The following is a 19,224-nucleotide window of genomic DNA, read 5'->3' as shown; positions in this document are numbered from 1 at the left end:
GCCCAGCTGGTTTTTTTTTTAATCTCCTTTACTCATATCTGTTAAACCATCTTCTGACTTAAATGTAGTTCTCAGGGGAACTTCCCAACTTGGAAGAGAATGTACAATGATATTGACAAACACAGGTTGGTTATTTGATTGGCAGCATTTTTTTCACCATACAAGAACTTAAAGTTTTGATTTGCCAAGCAGTCCCACGTGTGCCTCTTACCTTGAAACAGAAGCATCAGCTCCCAGGCTGATGGAGACCAGATTAAATGCACAGACATCCTGTTTCAGAAGCTTTCCACCTCTCAAATCATCCTAAACGCAATAAAGAGGTTAGTGGTGACTGCCCCCTTTCCATTAATGGAAGTGCACACACGTACACACAGACAAATCAAGCTCCCATGACTCCATGTTGAGTTACTTTGGCAGTTAACTGCACACTATCAGGAACATCTGTTTTTCTCTACCGCTTTCTCTTTTCCTTAACATACACCCTCTCTCCATTATTCTCTTCTTTTGGGTAAATGTATTTTAAACAATAAATTGGATTTAATTTCATTCTGTAACTTGGACTTTTCAAAGATAATTTAACTCTCTTCACCCATTTTTTAAAATATATAGTTTGTGGAGAAACCTTGAACCAGAGTCTACAAAATATTTTGAGTGTTTTTGTTGTTGTTGTTGTTGTTGTTGTTTTGATGCTTAAAATGTCTAGAATGCTATATGCTTTTCTCAGACCCTAGTGCATGGAAGAAGCCGTTGACACTAAGCAAATGACACTAGTCAATAAAGACACTGAAAACCAGGTTTTAGATTTTCATTTATGCGCACTTCAACTGATCAAGTCCTTTAAGGGCAGTATGCAGACCGCATACTTAGAATTTAGCTGCTCCAAGATGTATTTCTAAGACGTTTGGCTTGGCTGATGTTCCAACCTTGAGGTTTAAGGCGTTTGTTTGTTTGTTTGTTTGTTTGTTTGTTTTTTGACGACACCCAGAGCCTCTTTGTAACGGCAGTGACAAGTAATACAGGCTTCCCGGCCGCCTTCCTCCCTCTAGGATTTTAAGTTCTCTTAGAACACCACCCCTGCTCTTCTAGTAAAATCCCACATGACAGAACAGCCTGAGGACCGAGGAAAAGTAGAAAAGCGGAGCCATGGAAACTGAGCGGGGGAAACGTGTGAGCGCGCGGGTGGTTGGAGGAGAAGGAACACTCCCCTGACGACGGCGGCGCGAGGGGGCTCCTCGGATGACGTCACGCACCCGGTGACGTCACGGCCGTGACACGCGGGTGACGCCGTTGCCGCGGCGACTCCTCGTCGTCTCCGCCCCCTCCCCCTCCCCCCCTTCCCAATCCCCTCAGGTTCGGCTGCGCCGGGGGCCGCCGGCGGGTTCCTGAGGTGGCCTCCGCCCCGGCCGCTCCGCCCACGCCCCCCGCGCCTCCGCGCCCGCCTCCGCCCGCCCTGCGCCTCCCTTCCCCCTCCCCGCCCCGCGGCTGCCGCTCGGCCCCGGCTTGCGCTTCGAAGATGGCGGCGCTGAGTGGCGGCGGTGGCAGCAGCAGCGGCGGTGGCGGCGGCGGCGGTGGCGGCAGCGGTGGCGGCGGCGGCGCCGAGCAGGGCCAGGCTCTGTTCAATGGAGACATGGAGCCCGAGGCCGGCGCTGGCGCCGCGGCCTCTTCGGCTGCGGACCCGACCATTCCCGAAGAGGTGAGTGGCGGCGCCATCCCCCAGTGCTCTCGCGTCGGGGGCTCGGCGGGCCAGTGTTTATGTGAGGGACGGAGGCAGCGGAGGGAGCTCCGCTGTGCTTGGCAGCCGGCGGGGATGTGGATAGCGACCGAGTGTCCCCCACCGTCCTGTGGCTCTCCTCGCTACGTAAACACACACGGTGGCCCAGGGGGGTTCCCCGGCCCCCACCCAGATGGGGTTGGGACAGCGGGGACGGAGCTGGAGCCTTTCCATAGGGGGCGAAACTCTGGGGCTGGTGGAGAAGGTCACGTCTGGCTGAGGTTTCCAGCCCGGCATCCCTGAGATGTTTTCCTTTTTGCTAACCGGCAGGGACGGCGTCAAGGATGGAGCTTAGTGGCCGGGGCACTACCCCTGAGTCCCCCAGCCGTAGAAACTGCCGTGTGTGATACTCCCTGGATGTGGGCATGACGGAGCGCATCTCTCTCCGCTCCTCACTAGCTTCCCTTTGCAGGCCCTTATCGCTTTCCCACTTTTCTACTTGTTTGGGGGATTTCTCTCGACCGGATTTGCCCAGGGGATGATTTTGGTGGAGCCTCTACTTTTTCAGCCCCCAAATTGGATGTTCTGCAGGTTTTCCCATCCCGGTCTCTGATCTCGGAATGATAATATTTGCCAGTGTTCCCATGCTGTTCCGTCCCATCCTCATCCGCCACCCCGCTCATTCCCCAGTTGGACCTCCTTGCCTCCAACCTTAGCCTCCACTGGAGAGCATGTTTGCGCTTCTCTTGCCCTGCTCCTTTGAGGCCCGCTCAACTCCATTCCACCGCTCCCTCAAGTCGTTATCTATTGTTACCTTCACCAATCCTTCTGGACACTTTGGAAGCTCCTCACTCCCTGAACCCCAAAGCTGTCAAGATTCCATCAGGTTTCACGTGCCTCCTTGCTGCCTTGCTGGCGATGCGGGTTAGCCTTCCACTGTTCATTCACACCTCTTTATTGGCATCTTTTGTGCTTTCTTGTTTTGTTTTGTTTTTAGTGGGTTTAATTGATCTGTGTCGTTCCCACTATCGTTCCATTTTTTTTCTCTTTCATGTTTACCTGTCCTTTTTTACTTTCTCTTAACTTGTCCTTGCGTCACTTGATGTATTACGTTGTCAGATTACTTCATTTCTTCTCTTCTGTATGTAAAGCTTACTACTTTTACTGTTTGAGCATTGTATCACATAAACAATGCCATATTTTGCAAATAGTTGATGAGTGTGACTTAATTTTGTTGATTTTGCTTAAAGATAAACCTGTTACTTAGGCTTCCCAATTCTCATACTATCTCCTTTCTTATCTCTGCAGTAGTCTTTATCCTGCTTCGTTTACTTGGAAATTCATCCTCTATTCTTGATCTATCATTAGCAGTCTGTTCACAGTGATGTTTGTTTTCCAACCTTGCCATCTCTGCCCAAAATGTGTTCAGTATTGTCATTTGAGCTAGCCTCTCTCTCTCTCTCTCTCTCTCTCTCTCTCTCTCTCTCCCCCTCCCTCCCTCCCTCCCTCTCTCCCTCTCTCCCCCTCTCCTTCCCTTCGTCTCATTTTGCTTTTGAGACAGGGTTGCTTTGTGTAGCCCTGGCTGTCCCAGAACTCACTTTGTAGACCAGGCTGGCCTCACACCCACAGAGATCCCATCTGCCTCTGTCTCCCAAATGCTGGGGTTAAAGGCCTGACCCACCACTGCTTGGCTTTTTCTTATTTCTTCATTAGAAATAACTCCAACTTCCATTTTGAATTTATGCTCAGGTCAGTTTCCACTTGATTTCTTTATTTCCTGTAGCTTCTTAGATTCCAAGGATAAAGCTCTTCCCTTCATCCATTTCCTAGTTCAATCTGTTTCCCTTATCCCTAGTTACCATTCATTCTGTCTTGTTTCCTGGCTTTTGGTACTTAACTTGCTGAAGCTTCCTCTTGTCTTCCCCACACCTCCACATTCCTTCTTATTTATAAACAACTTTGTTCCGTTGACATGGAAATTTATTTTTAGGATACATTGTTTTTAATGGAGAAATGCTAGGGGTCACATCTGCTGTCTATTTTCTCCAGGAATCGGATATGCCTTTGTCTTACTAGGCACAGGTGCCTCTGGGCTTCACTTGATTCTGCAGTGCATGTATGGTTTTCTTGAATTGTAAAACTGCTTGAAGACTATGATAGTATGGGTAAACTAATGGATAAAAGTTAAAAGATGATCATTCTCTGATATGACGCTAATTTGAGAACTTTGTTTCAGAGTTTCTATTTCTGTATGGAAGACTTTGTTGTTTACTTGAGGGAGCTGGATTACTTGAACCCCTTTCTCTCTGAAGCAGTGAGTGTGGTAGGGCTATAACTCTGTTTGGCACTTTCTGGACATTTCCCATGTACCGGTGCTTGAGAACCTCTAGGCTAAGTGAAGTTAAATTAAATCAGCAATAACTGAAAGCATGGTCATATCTCCTGGAACTGTATTCTTAATTTATTTAGTTAAAATACAGATGTTTCATATTGCCCCCCTCCCAGGGTTTAATGTTTGGTGATGAATAGTTGCCTTGTGTAAAAGATGATAAATATAGTTGGCTGGTGGAGATTATGATTAAAAAGTGGACCTCAATTGACTACAGATACAAGTATTACATGTAGCAAAATAGCTTCTTCCAGGAAATAGTATCATGCAGCCCAGGCTTTTGAGGAACTCAGCATGTGACTGAGGCTGTAGAACTCCTGGTCCTTCTGCTGTTACTCTGAAGTGCTGGGATTACAGGTGTGTGTCCCTATCCCCAGTAAGAAATAGTTTTAAGTTGATATTAATTCAGAGGAAACTTAATATCTTGTGGTCTTTTAATTGAACTGTCTTCTTTATATGAACTTAAAAGAATATCCTTAATAAGTACATAGAAAGATGAAAAATTGTGCCTGTGTGTAATGACATATTTTGTTCTAAATTTTTATCTTACCTGGGTTTTTAAAAAATTTGTCAGAAATTTCAGCTGCACCAAAAACTAATTACAAGGGGAAAACCTGTCCATTATTGAAAAGTAAAAATAATAACTATAAAAAGTACAAACTTTTTGTATAATTGCCATAAACATTTGCGTGTATCACAACTAGACTTTTTAATGCTTGCGTAATATATTTTATATATAACTTTTAAAATATAATAGTTCAGCAAAATTTATGTGTCTCTAAGTAAAGTATGATTTAACTGATAACTTTTTTGGACATTAAGTTCTTTTTAAAAAGATTGCTGTTATCGTATAGCTCCAACATAGAATGTAGACAGTGGTATGTAAAATTATGTTGGAAAATGAACAGATTTCATGGCCTGTATTTGTATCACTGTATGGGTACTGAAAATAAAATGTTCTGACAAATGTTTATTAAGTGTATGTATTATTTTGCTTTTAAGCATTTACTTACTTTCTACTTCCTTGGTGATACTTTCTTCCTGAGACCATATGGTGTGACATGGTACCTGGTATAATATTACCAGATGGTTAATAATAAATGCATTTATTATTTAAATGTGTGCTACCAAGGTGTGATATTTACTACCTGTTCCTTTCATGTTGTGTTTCTGGAGAAAGAGAGTTTCTTAAAACTGTAATACAGTTAGAATTGTATTATTTTCTGTTTTCAGGATCTCTTAGCCAGTTTTAGCTAAGCTGTGTAATTATAGTAATGTATTGGCTAGGGAATATTCTAGGATGGGATCTGCATTATAATGAGGCCCACTGTATTAAAATACTTCTTTGTGATCCCTGTCAGATTATGTTGCATCATACCTCTGAAAGTGATATTTTCACCAAAGTAGGAAGACGTCTATGCAGAAAGTTTTAGCTGTTGTTCTTAATACTTGTTTAGATATATGCAAAGGTTTTGTTTGTAGAGGGAAGCTATAAAATAACTGTTTGTCTTCAGTACTTCTGTATTGCTCTCTTTCCCATTTCCTGACTTAACACTCTCACTTTAGGCATTTGTCCTTTTATGTAAAAAAATTATCTTGTATCAGTTGCTTATATATGCAGGCAATCCATTGTAAGTTGACCAAAAGGAATGTTGGGTTGGTGCTTGAATTATGGAATGTCTTAAACATAATTGCAGATTTGATTTAATTGTGTTTGGAGGCCAGAAAGAGTATAGTAGTACAACAGACTAGAATAATGAGACTTTTCTCTCCCCCATTTTACTGATGGGAAGAATAGGTCTCGTAGCAGCCAAAAGACCTATTCTTTGAGTGGCAGGGAAGAAAGTTAGTGCTGTCCTTGCTGTACTCTGGTGTTTCTAAGACTTTACCTGCTGAGTCACATGGTGGGGCAACTGCTTCTTCTTTTCCACTTTATCTCCAATCATAAAGTTGTCTTATCCTTCAGAGCTGCAGAGTGCATTTTGTTTCACTGACAACTTAATATTAATTTAAGTGAGTACTTAGTGAACTTCTTGTCACAATCTCTTTCTTTTTAAAAGTCTTGTTTGCTCCTATTCCCGGATTCCTATGTCAGATTCGTATTAAGATAAACCTTTTTGTCAGCAGCTTTTACTAGATTTTGTCTTCCTCAGAAGTTAAATTGTTTGCAGCCCTTTATTCTTTCTCCTTGCCTAGTTCACCTGTGTTCATTCTTCAGAAAAGCCCCAACTATAAATAATTATAGAACTTCTGGATTCAGAATGAGCAGGCCTGTTTGGGAGCTTTTCTGGTTTTGAGGTCACACTGTGCTTTCTTTATCTTAGTGTTAGAGATAACTTCATGTTAATGTAACAAGAAATTCATTCTCATTGATTCACATATTCTTTCTTTAAATAGTTCATGGATGCATTGACATGTTTTGGAAGGCATTTTTTTTTTTTTTTGGTTTTTTTCGAGACAGGGTTTCCCTGTAGTTTCTAGAGCCTGTCCTGGAACTAGCTCTTGTAGACCAGGCTGGCCTCGAACTCAGAGATCCACCTGCCTCTGCCTCCCGAGTGCTGGGATTAAAGGCGTGCGCCACCACCGCCCGGCGGCAATTTTTTTTTTAGTGTTTACTAACCTAATTTAATATCATACTTAATAAGCCATGATAGTCAGGAGTCCATACCTAATTTTAAGGAGTCTATACTTAACACAATCTATACCTAACTTTAAAGAGTTATTTTTTCTTCTCTCTATGGCTATTTTTGCTTTCTGATGTTTCTTTTGCTCTTAAAAAAAAATCAAAAGCCAAAAACATTATTGTTAGTTCAAATATCAAGACTATTGACTTGTCTAGTATCAAGAAATTAATGCCCAGTAATTTTAGCATTCCTTCCTGAGCCCTGGAATGCCCTTATACAGAGTCTAAAAATTGTTCTGAACTCAGTTAACTTTATTTCTTCTGGAAGCTCAGTAATATCGAAGAAAACCTCATTTTCATTCCTACTATGCAGCTATAGTATTAACAGCACTTTTGGGGAAAATGTACCAGAGGATGATGGTTTTCCAATTACTCCAGAGCTATACTTTCTGACCAGCGATCTCCTAGGATCCTCTTGTCTCAGTCTTCAGCACTAGCAGGGCTGGGCACGTAAACTAAGGTTCTCGTGCTTGACAACAAGATTTTACTTTTTGAACCACATCCCCAGCCCCAGAGTTACTTTAAGAAGTCCTTGATAGGCCGGGCGGTGGTGGCGCACGCCTTTAATCCCAGCACTCGGGAGGCAGAGGCAGGCGGATCTCTGAGTTCGAGGCCAGCCTGGTCTACAAGAGCTAGCTCCAGGACAGGCTCTAGAAACTACAGGGAAACCCTGTCTCGAAAAACCAAAAAAAAAAAAAAAAAAAAAAAAAAAAAAGTCCTTGATAGTACAGCTTTTGATAATGTATAAAGAGAATTAATATCCATTTAAAAATATTGTATTTTCTATGAATGCCAAATAGTTCTCTTTATAACTGTTTCAATGTAGTTAAAAGCACTATTGCACTGTGCAGTGGAGGCTCAGGCCTTTGGTCACAGGAGGCAGAGGCAGGTGGAACTCTGTGATTTCGAGGCCAACCTGGTCTACAGAGAGAGTTCCAGGACAGTCATGACACAGAGAAACCCTGTGGGGGAAAAAAGCACTATTTTGCTGGGTGTGGTAGTGCATACCTTTAATCTCAACCCTCATGAGGCAGGGGCAGGTAGATCTCTGTAAGTTTGAGACCATCCTGGTCTACACAGCAAATTCCAGGATAGCCGGGGCTATATAGTAGCCATCTCAAACCAAACAGAACAAAAGTACTATTTTAATTACTTCCAGATAACTTAATGAATTGTTTTTGACTTTTGTTTCTTTCTGCAGGGGTTGGGGTGAGGTGGAGGGGAACCTAGGGCTTTGTGTGTGTCAAGTGCACAGTTAGCAGTGAGCTGTACCCACAGCCACATTCCCTCACCATATTACTGTATTTCAGATAGGGAACAGATTACAGTTCAGAGAATTCAGTAGACCTTACATGGGTAGTCTAAAGCTGTTGGAAGTATAGTTTTTTAGTTTTTATGTGATTGCCTGTATCTGTAGATTCGTCTCATATTATACAATTGCAGAAAATTATACGATTGCAAATAAGTTTCATTATATTAAAACATAATCCATTCACTGCAAGCTTTTTGCTGGCATCTCTTGATCCTTCCCCCACGCCTCCTTATGTTGTGCACTGAACTTCTGTTAGTCCAAATGTGTTAAGTGGCTTAGAGGACTGGTATGAGAATAAAATGAGGTGATGAATATGTAAAAACTGTCACAAAATTATAGTACTATTATTTTTCTGATTTGCAAGACAAAAGGTAAATATATTTAAGACTTTCCTTCCAGAAATCTTTGTTGTATATTTGTTTGTTTTAAAAGAAATCCAGTGACGGACTTAACATAGGTTTTAGTTATAAAATTTTGACAGTCCTTACGGTTGCCCTAAAACTGAATCTTGACCACATTCTATTAATATTGTCTTGAAACTACCTTTGAATCCAAGAAACATTAAGTGGCAACATGTTGACTTTTTGGGTAAACCGTCAGTTCAAGGAAAGGGGATTAATGTGATAGTACGAGGACCGTCTCGCGGTTTTATGGGGAAGGTGATAAACAAGACTTTGCTGTAGTGTTTTTAAACTATGGTCATTATTCGCTTTGTTGACACCTAACACTACAGTGCTGGCTTTTGCATTGAGTTGTTTGTCAGAATAATAGGTATTCATGTATTCAGTAAGTACTTGAGTGCCTATAACATGTAGTAATTTATGACTTTAGGAACATTTTTCAAAACAGAAATCAGTACCGAGAGAAGTACAGGCTGGGAGTTGTGGGAGAACAGATAAACCATAAGTAGACAAAATGGAAATTTATAGGCTGGCTGTGGTAGAACATACCTGTGATCAGTTCTGATACTCAGGAGATAAAAGCAAGAGGATCATGAGTTCAAGGTTATCCTTGGCAACTTTAGTCAATTTGAGACCAGCTGGTACCATATTGAGACCTCATGTCAAAACAAAATGAAACAAAACAAAAACCCACTCAAAAAACAAAAGAAATTATTTCTTAAAAAACTTTTTAGATCTATTTTATGTGTATGAGCATTTTGCCTACATGTGTATATGTGCACCATGTATATGCCTGGTGCTAGCAGGGATCAGAAGATGGTGTTGGGTCCCTTGGGACCAGGACTAGGGGTGGTTCAACCTGTGTCTCTACAAAAGCAACAAAAGCTCTTAATCAGTGAGCTAACTCTCTTTTTAAAAATTTTTAGATGGAGTCTCACTTTGTAATTAAGTCTATCTCAGAACAAGTGCTTTGCAACCCAAACTGGCCTTGAACTTAAGAGCACCCTGCCTCTGGAGTGCAGGGTCTTGTCACACCATCATACCGGGCTTCAAAAAGGAAATTTTATAGTATGCTTGAAGAGAAACAAGAACTGTGGAAAATTTCAAAGAAAGCAGAGTAGGCCTGGGGGAGGTAGACTGAAATTTAAAACAGCAAGAACAGGTAGACCTCAGTTTTAGGAGGAGACTTTTGAACAAAAGCCTCCAGAGGTCAGAAGAGTACAGAATGAAAATGCATTCCTTGTAGAACTAACAGACTTCTGTAAGGAATGTACCTTGCTTATTTAAGAAGTAGCAAGAGGCCAGAGTTGCTGGAGTAACTCAAAAGAATTGAAAGTCAGTAGATTAAATTCCAGAGGGCTTGGGACATGGCCAAAGGTCTTTGTAAAGGACTTTAACATTCTAAAGGAAAAGGAAAGCCCTATTAGGATTTCAGTAGCCAGAACTGTGACCTGATCTCACAGGTTTGTGTGTGTTTACTTGTTCATGAATGTACACACAAGTGTATGTGTGTGCATATGCTCATGTATGCACGTGGAGGCTAGAGGTTGATGTCAGTTGTCTTCCTTACTTTCCGTCCACTTTTTTTCTTTTTTTTTTTTTTTCTTTTTTCTTTTCTTTTTTTTTTTTTTTTTTTTTTTTGAGACAAGGTCTCTTAGTGAAGCTGGAACTTAATCATTTGTTTAGATTATCTAACATCAAGCTTCAGGGATTCTCCTATCCATGTTTCTATTACTCGGAGCATGCCATCATGTCAGGCTTTTTTCATGAGTGCTGGCAATCTGAACTTAGGTTTTCATGCTTGCATGGCATCTCCCTAGTCCTTCTCACATCTAAATAGGAACACTTTGGTCACAGTGTAAAGAGTGGATTCTAAGAGACAAAGTAGAAGCAAGAGAACCATGAGGAAGTACTACAGTCATGTGAATGGTAGCAGGAGAGCAGAGAAGGGGTCAGAGTTTTGGATGGCTCGAAAGTAGACCAAATCTGGTGTCCCTCATCCTGCCCCCAACAGCAATGCTGGTGATCAAACCCAAGGCTTTGTACAGTCTAGTAGGTGTTGTACTAGTGAGCCACATCCTAAGCTCTTGGCTTTGTTGATAGACATGTGAAGTGCTGAAGATGTCAGAGAAAAGGGAGAAGACCCAAGTCAGGAATTCATTGTAGGGAATGCCAAGTTAGAGGCAGAAAGCTAATGCTGTCTAATATTTTGAATAAGTAATTGGATTTATGACACTGAGGTTGAAATGAGGCTCTGTGGCAAAGTACTGTTCATGATAACCATATTTTATTTTCCTTTTCATATATAGAAAGGTAACCTTTCTTCTTTGTAGTTAGGCAGGTGTGATCAGGGGATTGAATTCCAGCTCATAGAATATGGACACAAATGATGTGTACCAGGTCTATATCTAGTTTTTCTAGCTGGCTGGAACTAAAATGATATAGCTGTGATACTTTTGTTCCAGGCCATGTTTTAATGATAAATTGTCCACCAGGTGGTAGTGGTTCTCACCTTTAATCCCAGCACTTGGGAAGCAGAGGCAGATGGATCTCAATGAGTTTGAGGCCAGCCTGGTCTACAGAGTGAGTTCCAGGACAGCCAGAACTGTTAAACAGAGAAACCCTGTCTTGAAAAACATAAACAAAAAAACCCAAAAAAGATAAATTGTCCATCAGCCTAAGTTCCTGAATGAATGTGGAAATATAAAACATTCGGATAGCCTATTGAAATAGTCCTTATACCTTTTGCCTTTGGGGTATTAGAGCAGTTGTGACATAACTAGAGGACCATATTGTACTCTGGTACTACGCTGTTTGAACCCTCCATTATTCAGAATTCTCAGTAACCCTTTTTACCTTGTAAATCACCCAGTCTTGTATTTTGTTGTAGCACAAAATGGATTAAAAGAGGAAGGAATTAATTTTATAAAGGGGACCAGAGAATGGATCATGACAAGTGAGGAAAATAAAATCGAGAAATTATGTTTTTAATTTTAATTAATTTTCAAAGGTTTTTGAGAGACTAGTGATATAGTTCAAATTAACTTCAGATTCAGTCTCCTTCCTTATCCTCCTGTTGGAATTGTAGACATATGTTCCCATGCCAGCCTCAAGCAAAAAAAAAAAAGAAGAAGAAAAAGAAGAAGAAGAAGAGGAAGAAGAAGAAGAAGAAGAAGAAGAAGAAGAAGAAGAAGAAGAAGAAGAAGAAGAAGAAGAAGAAGAAACTTATAAGGTCATATCATGCTAGAAATGAAACATTAGAACACCCATGATTTCAGAAAAGATAAGAATTACTGAAGCAGTGTTTCTATAGAGACAAGGAAAACAGGTTTAGTGTAACTAGGAAGGATGGCTTTCAATATGATGCCTTATCATAAAAGCACACTCTAGAGCATGTGGCAGTGAGAGTGATAGCTGAAATCTGTTTTCATTGTTTCCATTTTTTTTCTCTCTAGTGTAGTAAACAGTTTCATTCCAGAGAGGGATTATGAGGTTTCAGGAGAGAGGTGAGTGTGTTTAGAATTCAGCACCATACAGGAAAGAATAGACTGGGGACAAACAGTAAAATTGATGGGCAGTGTTAACTTGTGAGGAGCTGGGACAGCATTGTGGGTTTCCTAACTTTTGGTGTCACATCTGCACAGTTAAATGTAACTTGACAAGGCAGTTTAAACACTTGGTATGAGTCACTCTCATTTTGACACAAGTAATTATTGGGAACTAGAACATGAATTTATTACTGCATGAAGTATCTATAACTCTTCTGCCATGTATTGAAGCTAAATTTTGAGAGATCTAAGTGACTGATTTTTCTTTGTAAGAATATTCCTATGCCAGGTGTGGCAGTGAACATCTTTAATTCCAGCCATCAAGAGGCAGAGGCAAGTGGATTTCTTTGAGTTCCAGGCCAGCCTGCCTGGTCTACAGAGTGAGTTCCAGGACAATCAGCACTTAAACAAACAAACAAAAACCCTGTAGTGATATTTTCTTTTGTTTCAACAAATTAAAGCTTTCTTGAAGATCAGAGTGCAGAGCTAAGCCACTAGAGGCAGGGAGTGATGGCACACACCTTTAATCCCAGGACTCTAGTGATTGTTAGTTCAAGGCCAGCCTGGCCTTAGATTAGATGAGTCTGTCTAACAGAGAAACAGAACTCACACAAAGGTGATGCCAGCACTTGGGATCAATGTATTTTGTTTATATAGAATGACATTCTTATCATTGCAGTTTGACTTTTGTGCTGTGCACTGAAACAGTTCCCACTCGGTACTTTTTTTTTTTTTTTTAACATTTCAGGTTTTACTTGTTTTGTTTACACTTTTCTTACTGCCTGAAATACAAATTCTTTCCCCACCCTTTGCCCTTCAAAACTCATATGCTTCACTGACCTACCATTTATTATAGAAAGTATCCTTAATCCCTTTCTTTCTCTTTTTTAAAATTTAACTTTATTCTATGTGTATTAGTGGGAAAATGTCAGATCCCCTAAAACTGGAGTTATAGACAGTTGTGAGCTGCCATGTGGGTGCTGGGAATTGAACCCTGGTTCTCTAAGAGCAACCAGTGCTCTTAACCACTGAGCCATCCCCCCACCATCCCTTTCTTCCTAAAACCCAATTAGGTACCTTTGTTTTGTGCTTTGCTAGCATCCTTCATCATTTTATTCACCACATTGCAGGGTTTTCTTTCTGTTATCAGCATTCTCTATACTAGCACTTGTCAGTCACAGTCAGACTTTATGATATTGGAAGTGTCCTTTGTTGCCTAGTGGTAGGCTATTGTTCGTTCTGTTCGGCGGGCAGCACTGAGATACTAAGTCTATTTAATTTTCAGATTAAACTATCTCATGTGATGAGTAACTGGTTTGTGCTGCACTAGACCATTTTATTTCATTTCAGTTTTATTTTTTAGACTTTTAAACTGTGTATGTTTGTGTGCACATGCATGTGCATGCATGCCACACCATGGCTGAAGAGTCAGATGACAGCTTTGTGGAGTTGATTTCTTATACTTTTATGTGGGTCTCAGGGGTTTAACTCAGGACACTAGCTAGACTGTACATCAAATATTTAATTGCTGAGTGATCTCAGTGCTTTTAGTCCAAATAGTTACCACTCATCTAAGATGTGGTAGTTTTCTTCCCCAAAATCCTGTCTTTAACCATAGTTTTCCAGTTTGTTTTCAGAAATATGTTGACTTAAGTAGCACTAAGTTCTTTTCCTTTAATGGTTGGGGTTTTCTGTTCTTTTAGAACTGAAAACTTGTAAGGAGTCCAGACTTTTCATTAAGTGTCCTTTACCATTCTTAGCCTGCCACGTGACACATACCTGTAATTTTAGCAAATAAGAAGAATTGTTCAGGAGGATTTTAAATTTCATAGCCATCTAGGCTGTATACAGAATAAGTTCCATATCCATCCTTGGTTATCCAACAATTCTCTATCTCAAAACAAAAAGTTTCTTCGGTTGGAAGAATAGCTTAGTCAGTTGAGGACTGGAGGACCTACCTTAGTTTGGTCCCAGAACCCAGTATGAACATGCATATGTGCATGCACCCACATGCACACACGACCACACATCTTTCAGAGGACTCAAGTTCACTTAGCCAGCAGTCATGTCCAGGCAGCTTACAACTGCTAGGTTCGGGGGTTTTAATACGCTTTTCTGGCTTACAAGGGTACCGTCATTTATGTTTATATACCCAGACATATATACATAATTAAATCTTTAATCCCAGCACTTGGGAGGCAGAGGCAGGCAGATCTCTGAGTTTGAGGCCAGCCTGGTCTACAGAGTAGTTCTGAACAGCCAGGGCTTCACAGTGAATTAGAAAAAAAGTTTTTTTCTAAAAGCTAGGTATGGTCGTTTGCATTCAGCCCCTGCACTGAGGAGGCAAAGGTGGTGGATTTCCTCCAGAACACTGAATGACTTTGTCTGAGAGAAAAATAAAAGTGTTAGTGATGCCTGAGGAGTGACCCTTGAATTTGGCCTGTGACCTTTGTGTGTATGTGTATATTTATATGCATATACAGAAGAGTTCTTTCCACTTTAGAAAATTGCAGAATTGATGGCAGCACTACTTACACAATATTTGTGACTGAAATGTCAACCTGGAGTTGTGACTGTCAACAATCAAAGTGATTCTTTGTATAGGTACAAGCATCTCTCATTTATCATAGTTACCTGTACATTTTTGACATATTTCTTAGAAATTTATCTTTCCTATAATTGATAGTAGAATTAGCATTATTAGATATTATTAGCTTTTAAAATTGCATCTAGCTAAAGTATCTGAAATAGGGGTTTACAAGGCATAAATTTATTTCTTTTTTATAATGGTGGACTATGTTTTGTTTGTTTGTTTGAGACCTTGTTTCATGTAGCCCAAGCCGTCCTCCAATTTACTATGTAGCTGTACAGCTTAAATACTTTATTCCTCCTGTTTGCTGAGATTACAAGTGTGTGCTACCACCCTGGTACGAATCTTGTTTTAAAAGAAAAGAAAAAAAAGGAAATATTTGAAGATATGAAAAGATAGCAAGGAACTGCTTAAACTCTAGGAAAATGCAAGAACCCCCAAGAGTAAGTAGATGGGTAGCTTTTGTCTTCAGGGCAGGATGCTGGTTAGTTATTGTCAGTTTGACACAAGCTAGAGTTACCTGAAAAGAGGAACCTTAACTGAGAAAATGCTTCATAGGTAAACCTGTGGGACATTGTCTTTGTTTGATGTGGGAGTCTAAGCCCACTATGGGTAGTACTATCCCTGGACAGATGATCCTGGCGTATATAAGAAAGCAAACTAAACAATCCAGGAGGAGCAAACCAGTAAGCAGCATTTCTCCATGGCCAGTGCCTTTGTTCCTGCCTCCAGGTTTCTGCCTTGAGTTCTTACCTTGGCTTCCCCAGATGATGGGCTGTGATGTGTTAAAAAAAAAAATCCTTTCTTCCCCAAGTTACTGTTGCAGTAGAAATCAAACTATATAGGTACTATGTATGTTTAAGCTTTGGTGTCAGTGGACTTCATAAATTGAAGAGTGCAAAAGTCAACACCTACCTGAAGTTCATATTAAGTGGAAATCAAAAGCAGTTTCTGTTAGAAGGACCCTGAGGGTTTCATCATTAGGTTGCCTTTAAAGCAGAACTACATTGTCTGCTAAGTCCCATATCTCAGAAAGGGAGACCATAGTGATGATTGACTGGAACACAGGAACCATAAGTGTAGTGATGAGATGAGCAGGCCTGCTTTTCGTCCCGCCCAGCTTCTGCACAGCTAGCTTTACACCCAAAATAACAACATACAGATTGTATTCATTTAAACACTGCTTGGCCCATTAGCTCTAGCCTCTTACTGGCTAATTCTCACATCTTGATTAACCCATTTCTAATAATGTGTGTAACACCACGAGGTGGTGGCTTACCAGGAAAGATTCAGCATGTCTGACCTGGTGGCTGGCTCCATGGCGTCTGCTCACTTCCCTTCTTCTCAGCATTCTGTTCTGTCTACTCCACCCACCTATGTTCTGACCTATCAGGCCAAGCAGTTTCTTTATTAATTAACCAATGAAAGCAACACATAGAAAGAAGACCCACCTACATCACATAAGGAACGTTTAAAAAAGTGTTTTGTTTGGGGTTTTTTTTTTTTTTTGCCTCATACTAACTTTTAGGGCAGTTTGTTGTTGTTGTTGTTGTTGTTGTTGTTTGTCTTGTTTTTGTTTTTGTTTTATGTGGCATCTCCCCAACTCTGTCTTCATTCTCCCAGAATTCAGTTTATTTCCCCACCTAGCTCTCTCTGTTCTGCCCTGCTATAGGCCCAAAGCAGCTTCTTTATTAATCAGTGGCAATCACAGGATACAAGAGGGAATACCATATCACCAAGCAATTGCCGATTTAGAATTTAGTATGAACTGAAATGTTAATTACATAAAGTACTAGGAAATATACAAATGAAGGCAATTTTCTAAGACCTTTATTTGGGAGAGGGATACCAGGTTATCCAGTGTGACTGCACCTAGTCAAAGTTGCTCTGTACAGTGAGGACCTTAACCTTTTTGTAGGACAAGAAAACTGATAGATTAAAAACAAACATATGAATTGGAAAGGTGACAAACCACTTGCCTAGCATGGGTGAGGTCCTGGGTTCAGCCCTAGCATCAGAAAAGATGGGGGAGAAAAGAGATCATAAGACATGAATGAAGCTCATAACAGCCTAGAGGAGAGGAAGACTTGGGAGTTTCTGCCTAATGAAAGATCAGAATTGAAGCTAGTCTCAGGTTTTTTTCCATAGCATCCATATCAAGTGAAATATCTAGTAGTAAAACAGTTTGTTACGTATTGTTACTGTTGATAGAAGATACCTCCAAATGTGGAACACAAATATGCTTTCTTTATGCCTCTAGTGCTAATATTCTAATTTAGTCTTCTGGAATATGACAGAACAATCTTTTCTGATCTCACATTTCTGTCCTCATTATCTAGTAGGTAGGCTTACATGGACATCTTTAGGTATTCTTTGATACTGGTTACTTGTAGTTTGCCTTCATATGTATATGTATCCAGGTCACCCAACTCCAAACTAAAAATACCTCTGCTTGACTTTGCTCCTGCTTTTTTTTTTTAACCATGAAAATGGAACCAAAGGCCTCTGCTGCTGCTTTTTTGTTTCTGTTTCTGATCACTTTCTACCTGCACTTACTAAGCACTCCCTCAAACCTTACTTCTTGACAGTCTCTTCATTTGTAACCACTTTGTCCTTTTAACCATCAGGCTACCTGTGCAGTGTAGTTGAGTGTCAGCCTGCATTTTCTGTTATCTCTTGGTCATTGTTATGAGTGTTTCACTGATAGCACAAAGTCAGCAGGTCAGTCGTAAGTCAAATTAGTTATCTTTGCTTTTAAATTGAATCTCCCTTTGTCCTGGCAAACTCTTCACTTACTAGAATTTATGCTAGATCCTTCCATAGTAGTTTCTCTGTTTTGTGTTCTTGGTGTCTCTATATAGTAAGCACCCAAATCCTTCTGATTTGCCATCTGCCATGATGTTTCTATTTTATTCCTCTGGATCACTCTAGTTTAAGCCCTGATTATTTCTAAGACCCCTTTATTTTTGTCCTGCCCTTAGTTTACTTCTTTTTTTTTTTTTTTTGATTCATTATGCGTACTTTCTGGCCAGTCTGAAGCTATTAAAGCTTGAAATAATTAGTAACATAGGAACACCCTGTTTTTACAAATTAAATAAAATCCATTCACCTTCACTCCCAAAACCTTCTTGATCTAATAATCACAGTCCTGTCTCTTTTTGTTCTTCCTGTGTTTTATTCTGGGACAAACCTATAATAACTTTAGGGTTCTGAACATACTGAGCTCTCCTGTGCTTTATTTACTTTGTGGATTTTGAGTTTCCTGAAAGACTGAGGTCTTTCCTCTTTCTTCTATCTCTGTAGTCTGTTCTTCTCTGTCTGTGAAGCTTGCACAATCTTTTTAGATGTGCTGGTAGAGTAGAAAGAATTGTTTGTGATTTGGGACATAGTTGAATTTATTTGAGCATTCTTAGCCTGTAAGGTGTTGGTATTGCTTCTTCAGAAGTTAGTATTCTTATTTATCATCATGAGACTGTGACTGCCCATAGTTAGTAAGGGCTGTCAATACACTATTTCTCAAACCAAGCTTACCATATAACAATATTTTTGGAATTTTATAAAGTAGTGTATCAAAAGAATGGGTGATATATACCTAAGCACTTAGCATACTGTGCTCAACCACAGTGGGTACCCTATAAATGGCGTTCCTTTTGTACTGTATGTAATTATTGTTTACATGTATTCATTTCTTGAAAGTACAGAAATTACATATTGAGATCCTTGTACTGAGTTGTATGCTAGATTCTGTATTATACCAGTGAATGATAATATAGCTAATTAGATTATCGACCTCTTCAGATTTCACTATTTTCTGTGTTCCTTTTGTATCACCTTGACAGAACAAGTTAATGGAGGAAAGCTTTCACAGTTGCAGCCCATCCTAGAACAGGGACTCCATAGTGAAGTGACTAAACCTGGTAGTGGGAGTTTGTAGCAACCACTAGCTCACATGGTATCAGACAGGAAGCAGAGAGCACTTGTACAGGGGATGCTCTAACCTTCAGAGGTCCACTTTCACTGGCCAACTTCTGCCAGCCAGGTACTACCTGCCTCCTAAAGGCTCCACAAGTGTGGTGCCAAACTTCAAGACATGAGCCTATGGGGATATTTCAGATTCAAATCAGAACAGATATCTTACATAAATGTAGTGCAATATTAAAATAAAAAGTAACATCTAATACACTATAGATCTTTTCAGTTTTCACCACTTTTTACATGCACGTGTTTGTGTGAATACTAACATACATACATATATACATATATATATTTTTATATATATATTTGGGGTGGGGCACTGTGCCACAGTGTCTTTAGGGGTATGGAAAGTCAGAGTACTATTTAAGGAAATCAGTTTTCTCCTTCCACCATGTAGGTCCCAGGAACCAAATTCAAGTTTTCAAGCTTAGCAGCAAGTGCCTTTACCCTTTGAGCCATTTTGCTGTATATGCTATGGCATTTGATACCTTGTGTAGATTGGTGTGGCCACCATTACAATCAAGACACAAACTATCCATCACCATGAAGAGACTTTTGATGCTCTTCTTTTAGGGCTGTACCTTCTTTCTCCAGCATCTGCCTCTGACAACCACT

General features: G+C 40.3%; 1 protein-coding gene across 1 annotated transcript in view; it reads left to right on the top strand.

The window, feature by feature from the left end:
* Positions 1-1,513: 1,513 nt before the first annotated feature.
* Positions 1,514-19,224, top strand: part of Braf (B-Raf proto-oncogene, serine/threonine kinase) — a 132,239-nt gene continuing 114,528 nt past the window's right edge. The window contains 1 exon segment of the mRNA XM_038318532.2: positions 1,514-1,693. Within this exon segment, the coding sequence (XP_038174460.2) occupies positions 1,514-1,693 (180 nt within the window).

This window comes from Arvicola amphibius, chromosome 2 (genome assembly GCF_903992535.2).
Source record: "Arvicola amphibius chromosome 2, mArvAmp1.2, whole genome shotgun sequence".
Classification (NCBI taxonomy): Eukaryota; Metazoa; Chordata; class Mammalia; order Rodentia; family Cricetidae; genus Arvicola; species Arvicola amphibius.
This window is presented reverse-complemented; position numbering and strand designations above follow the sequence as displayed.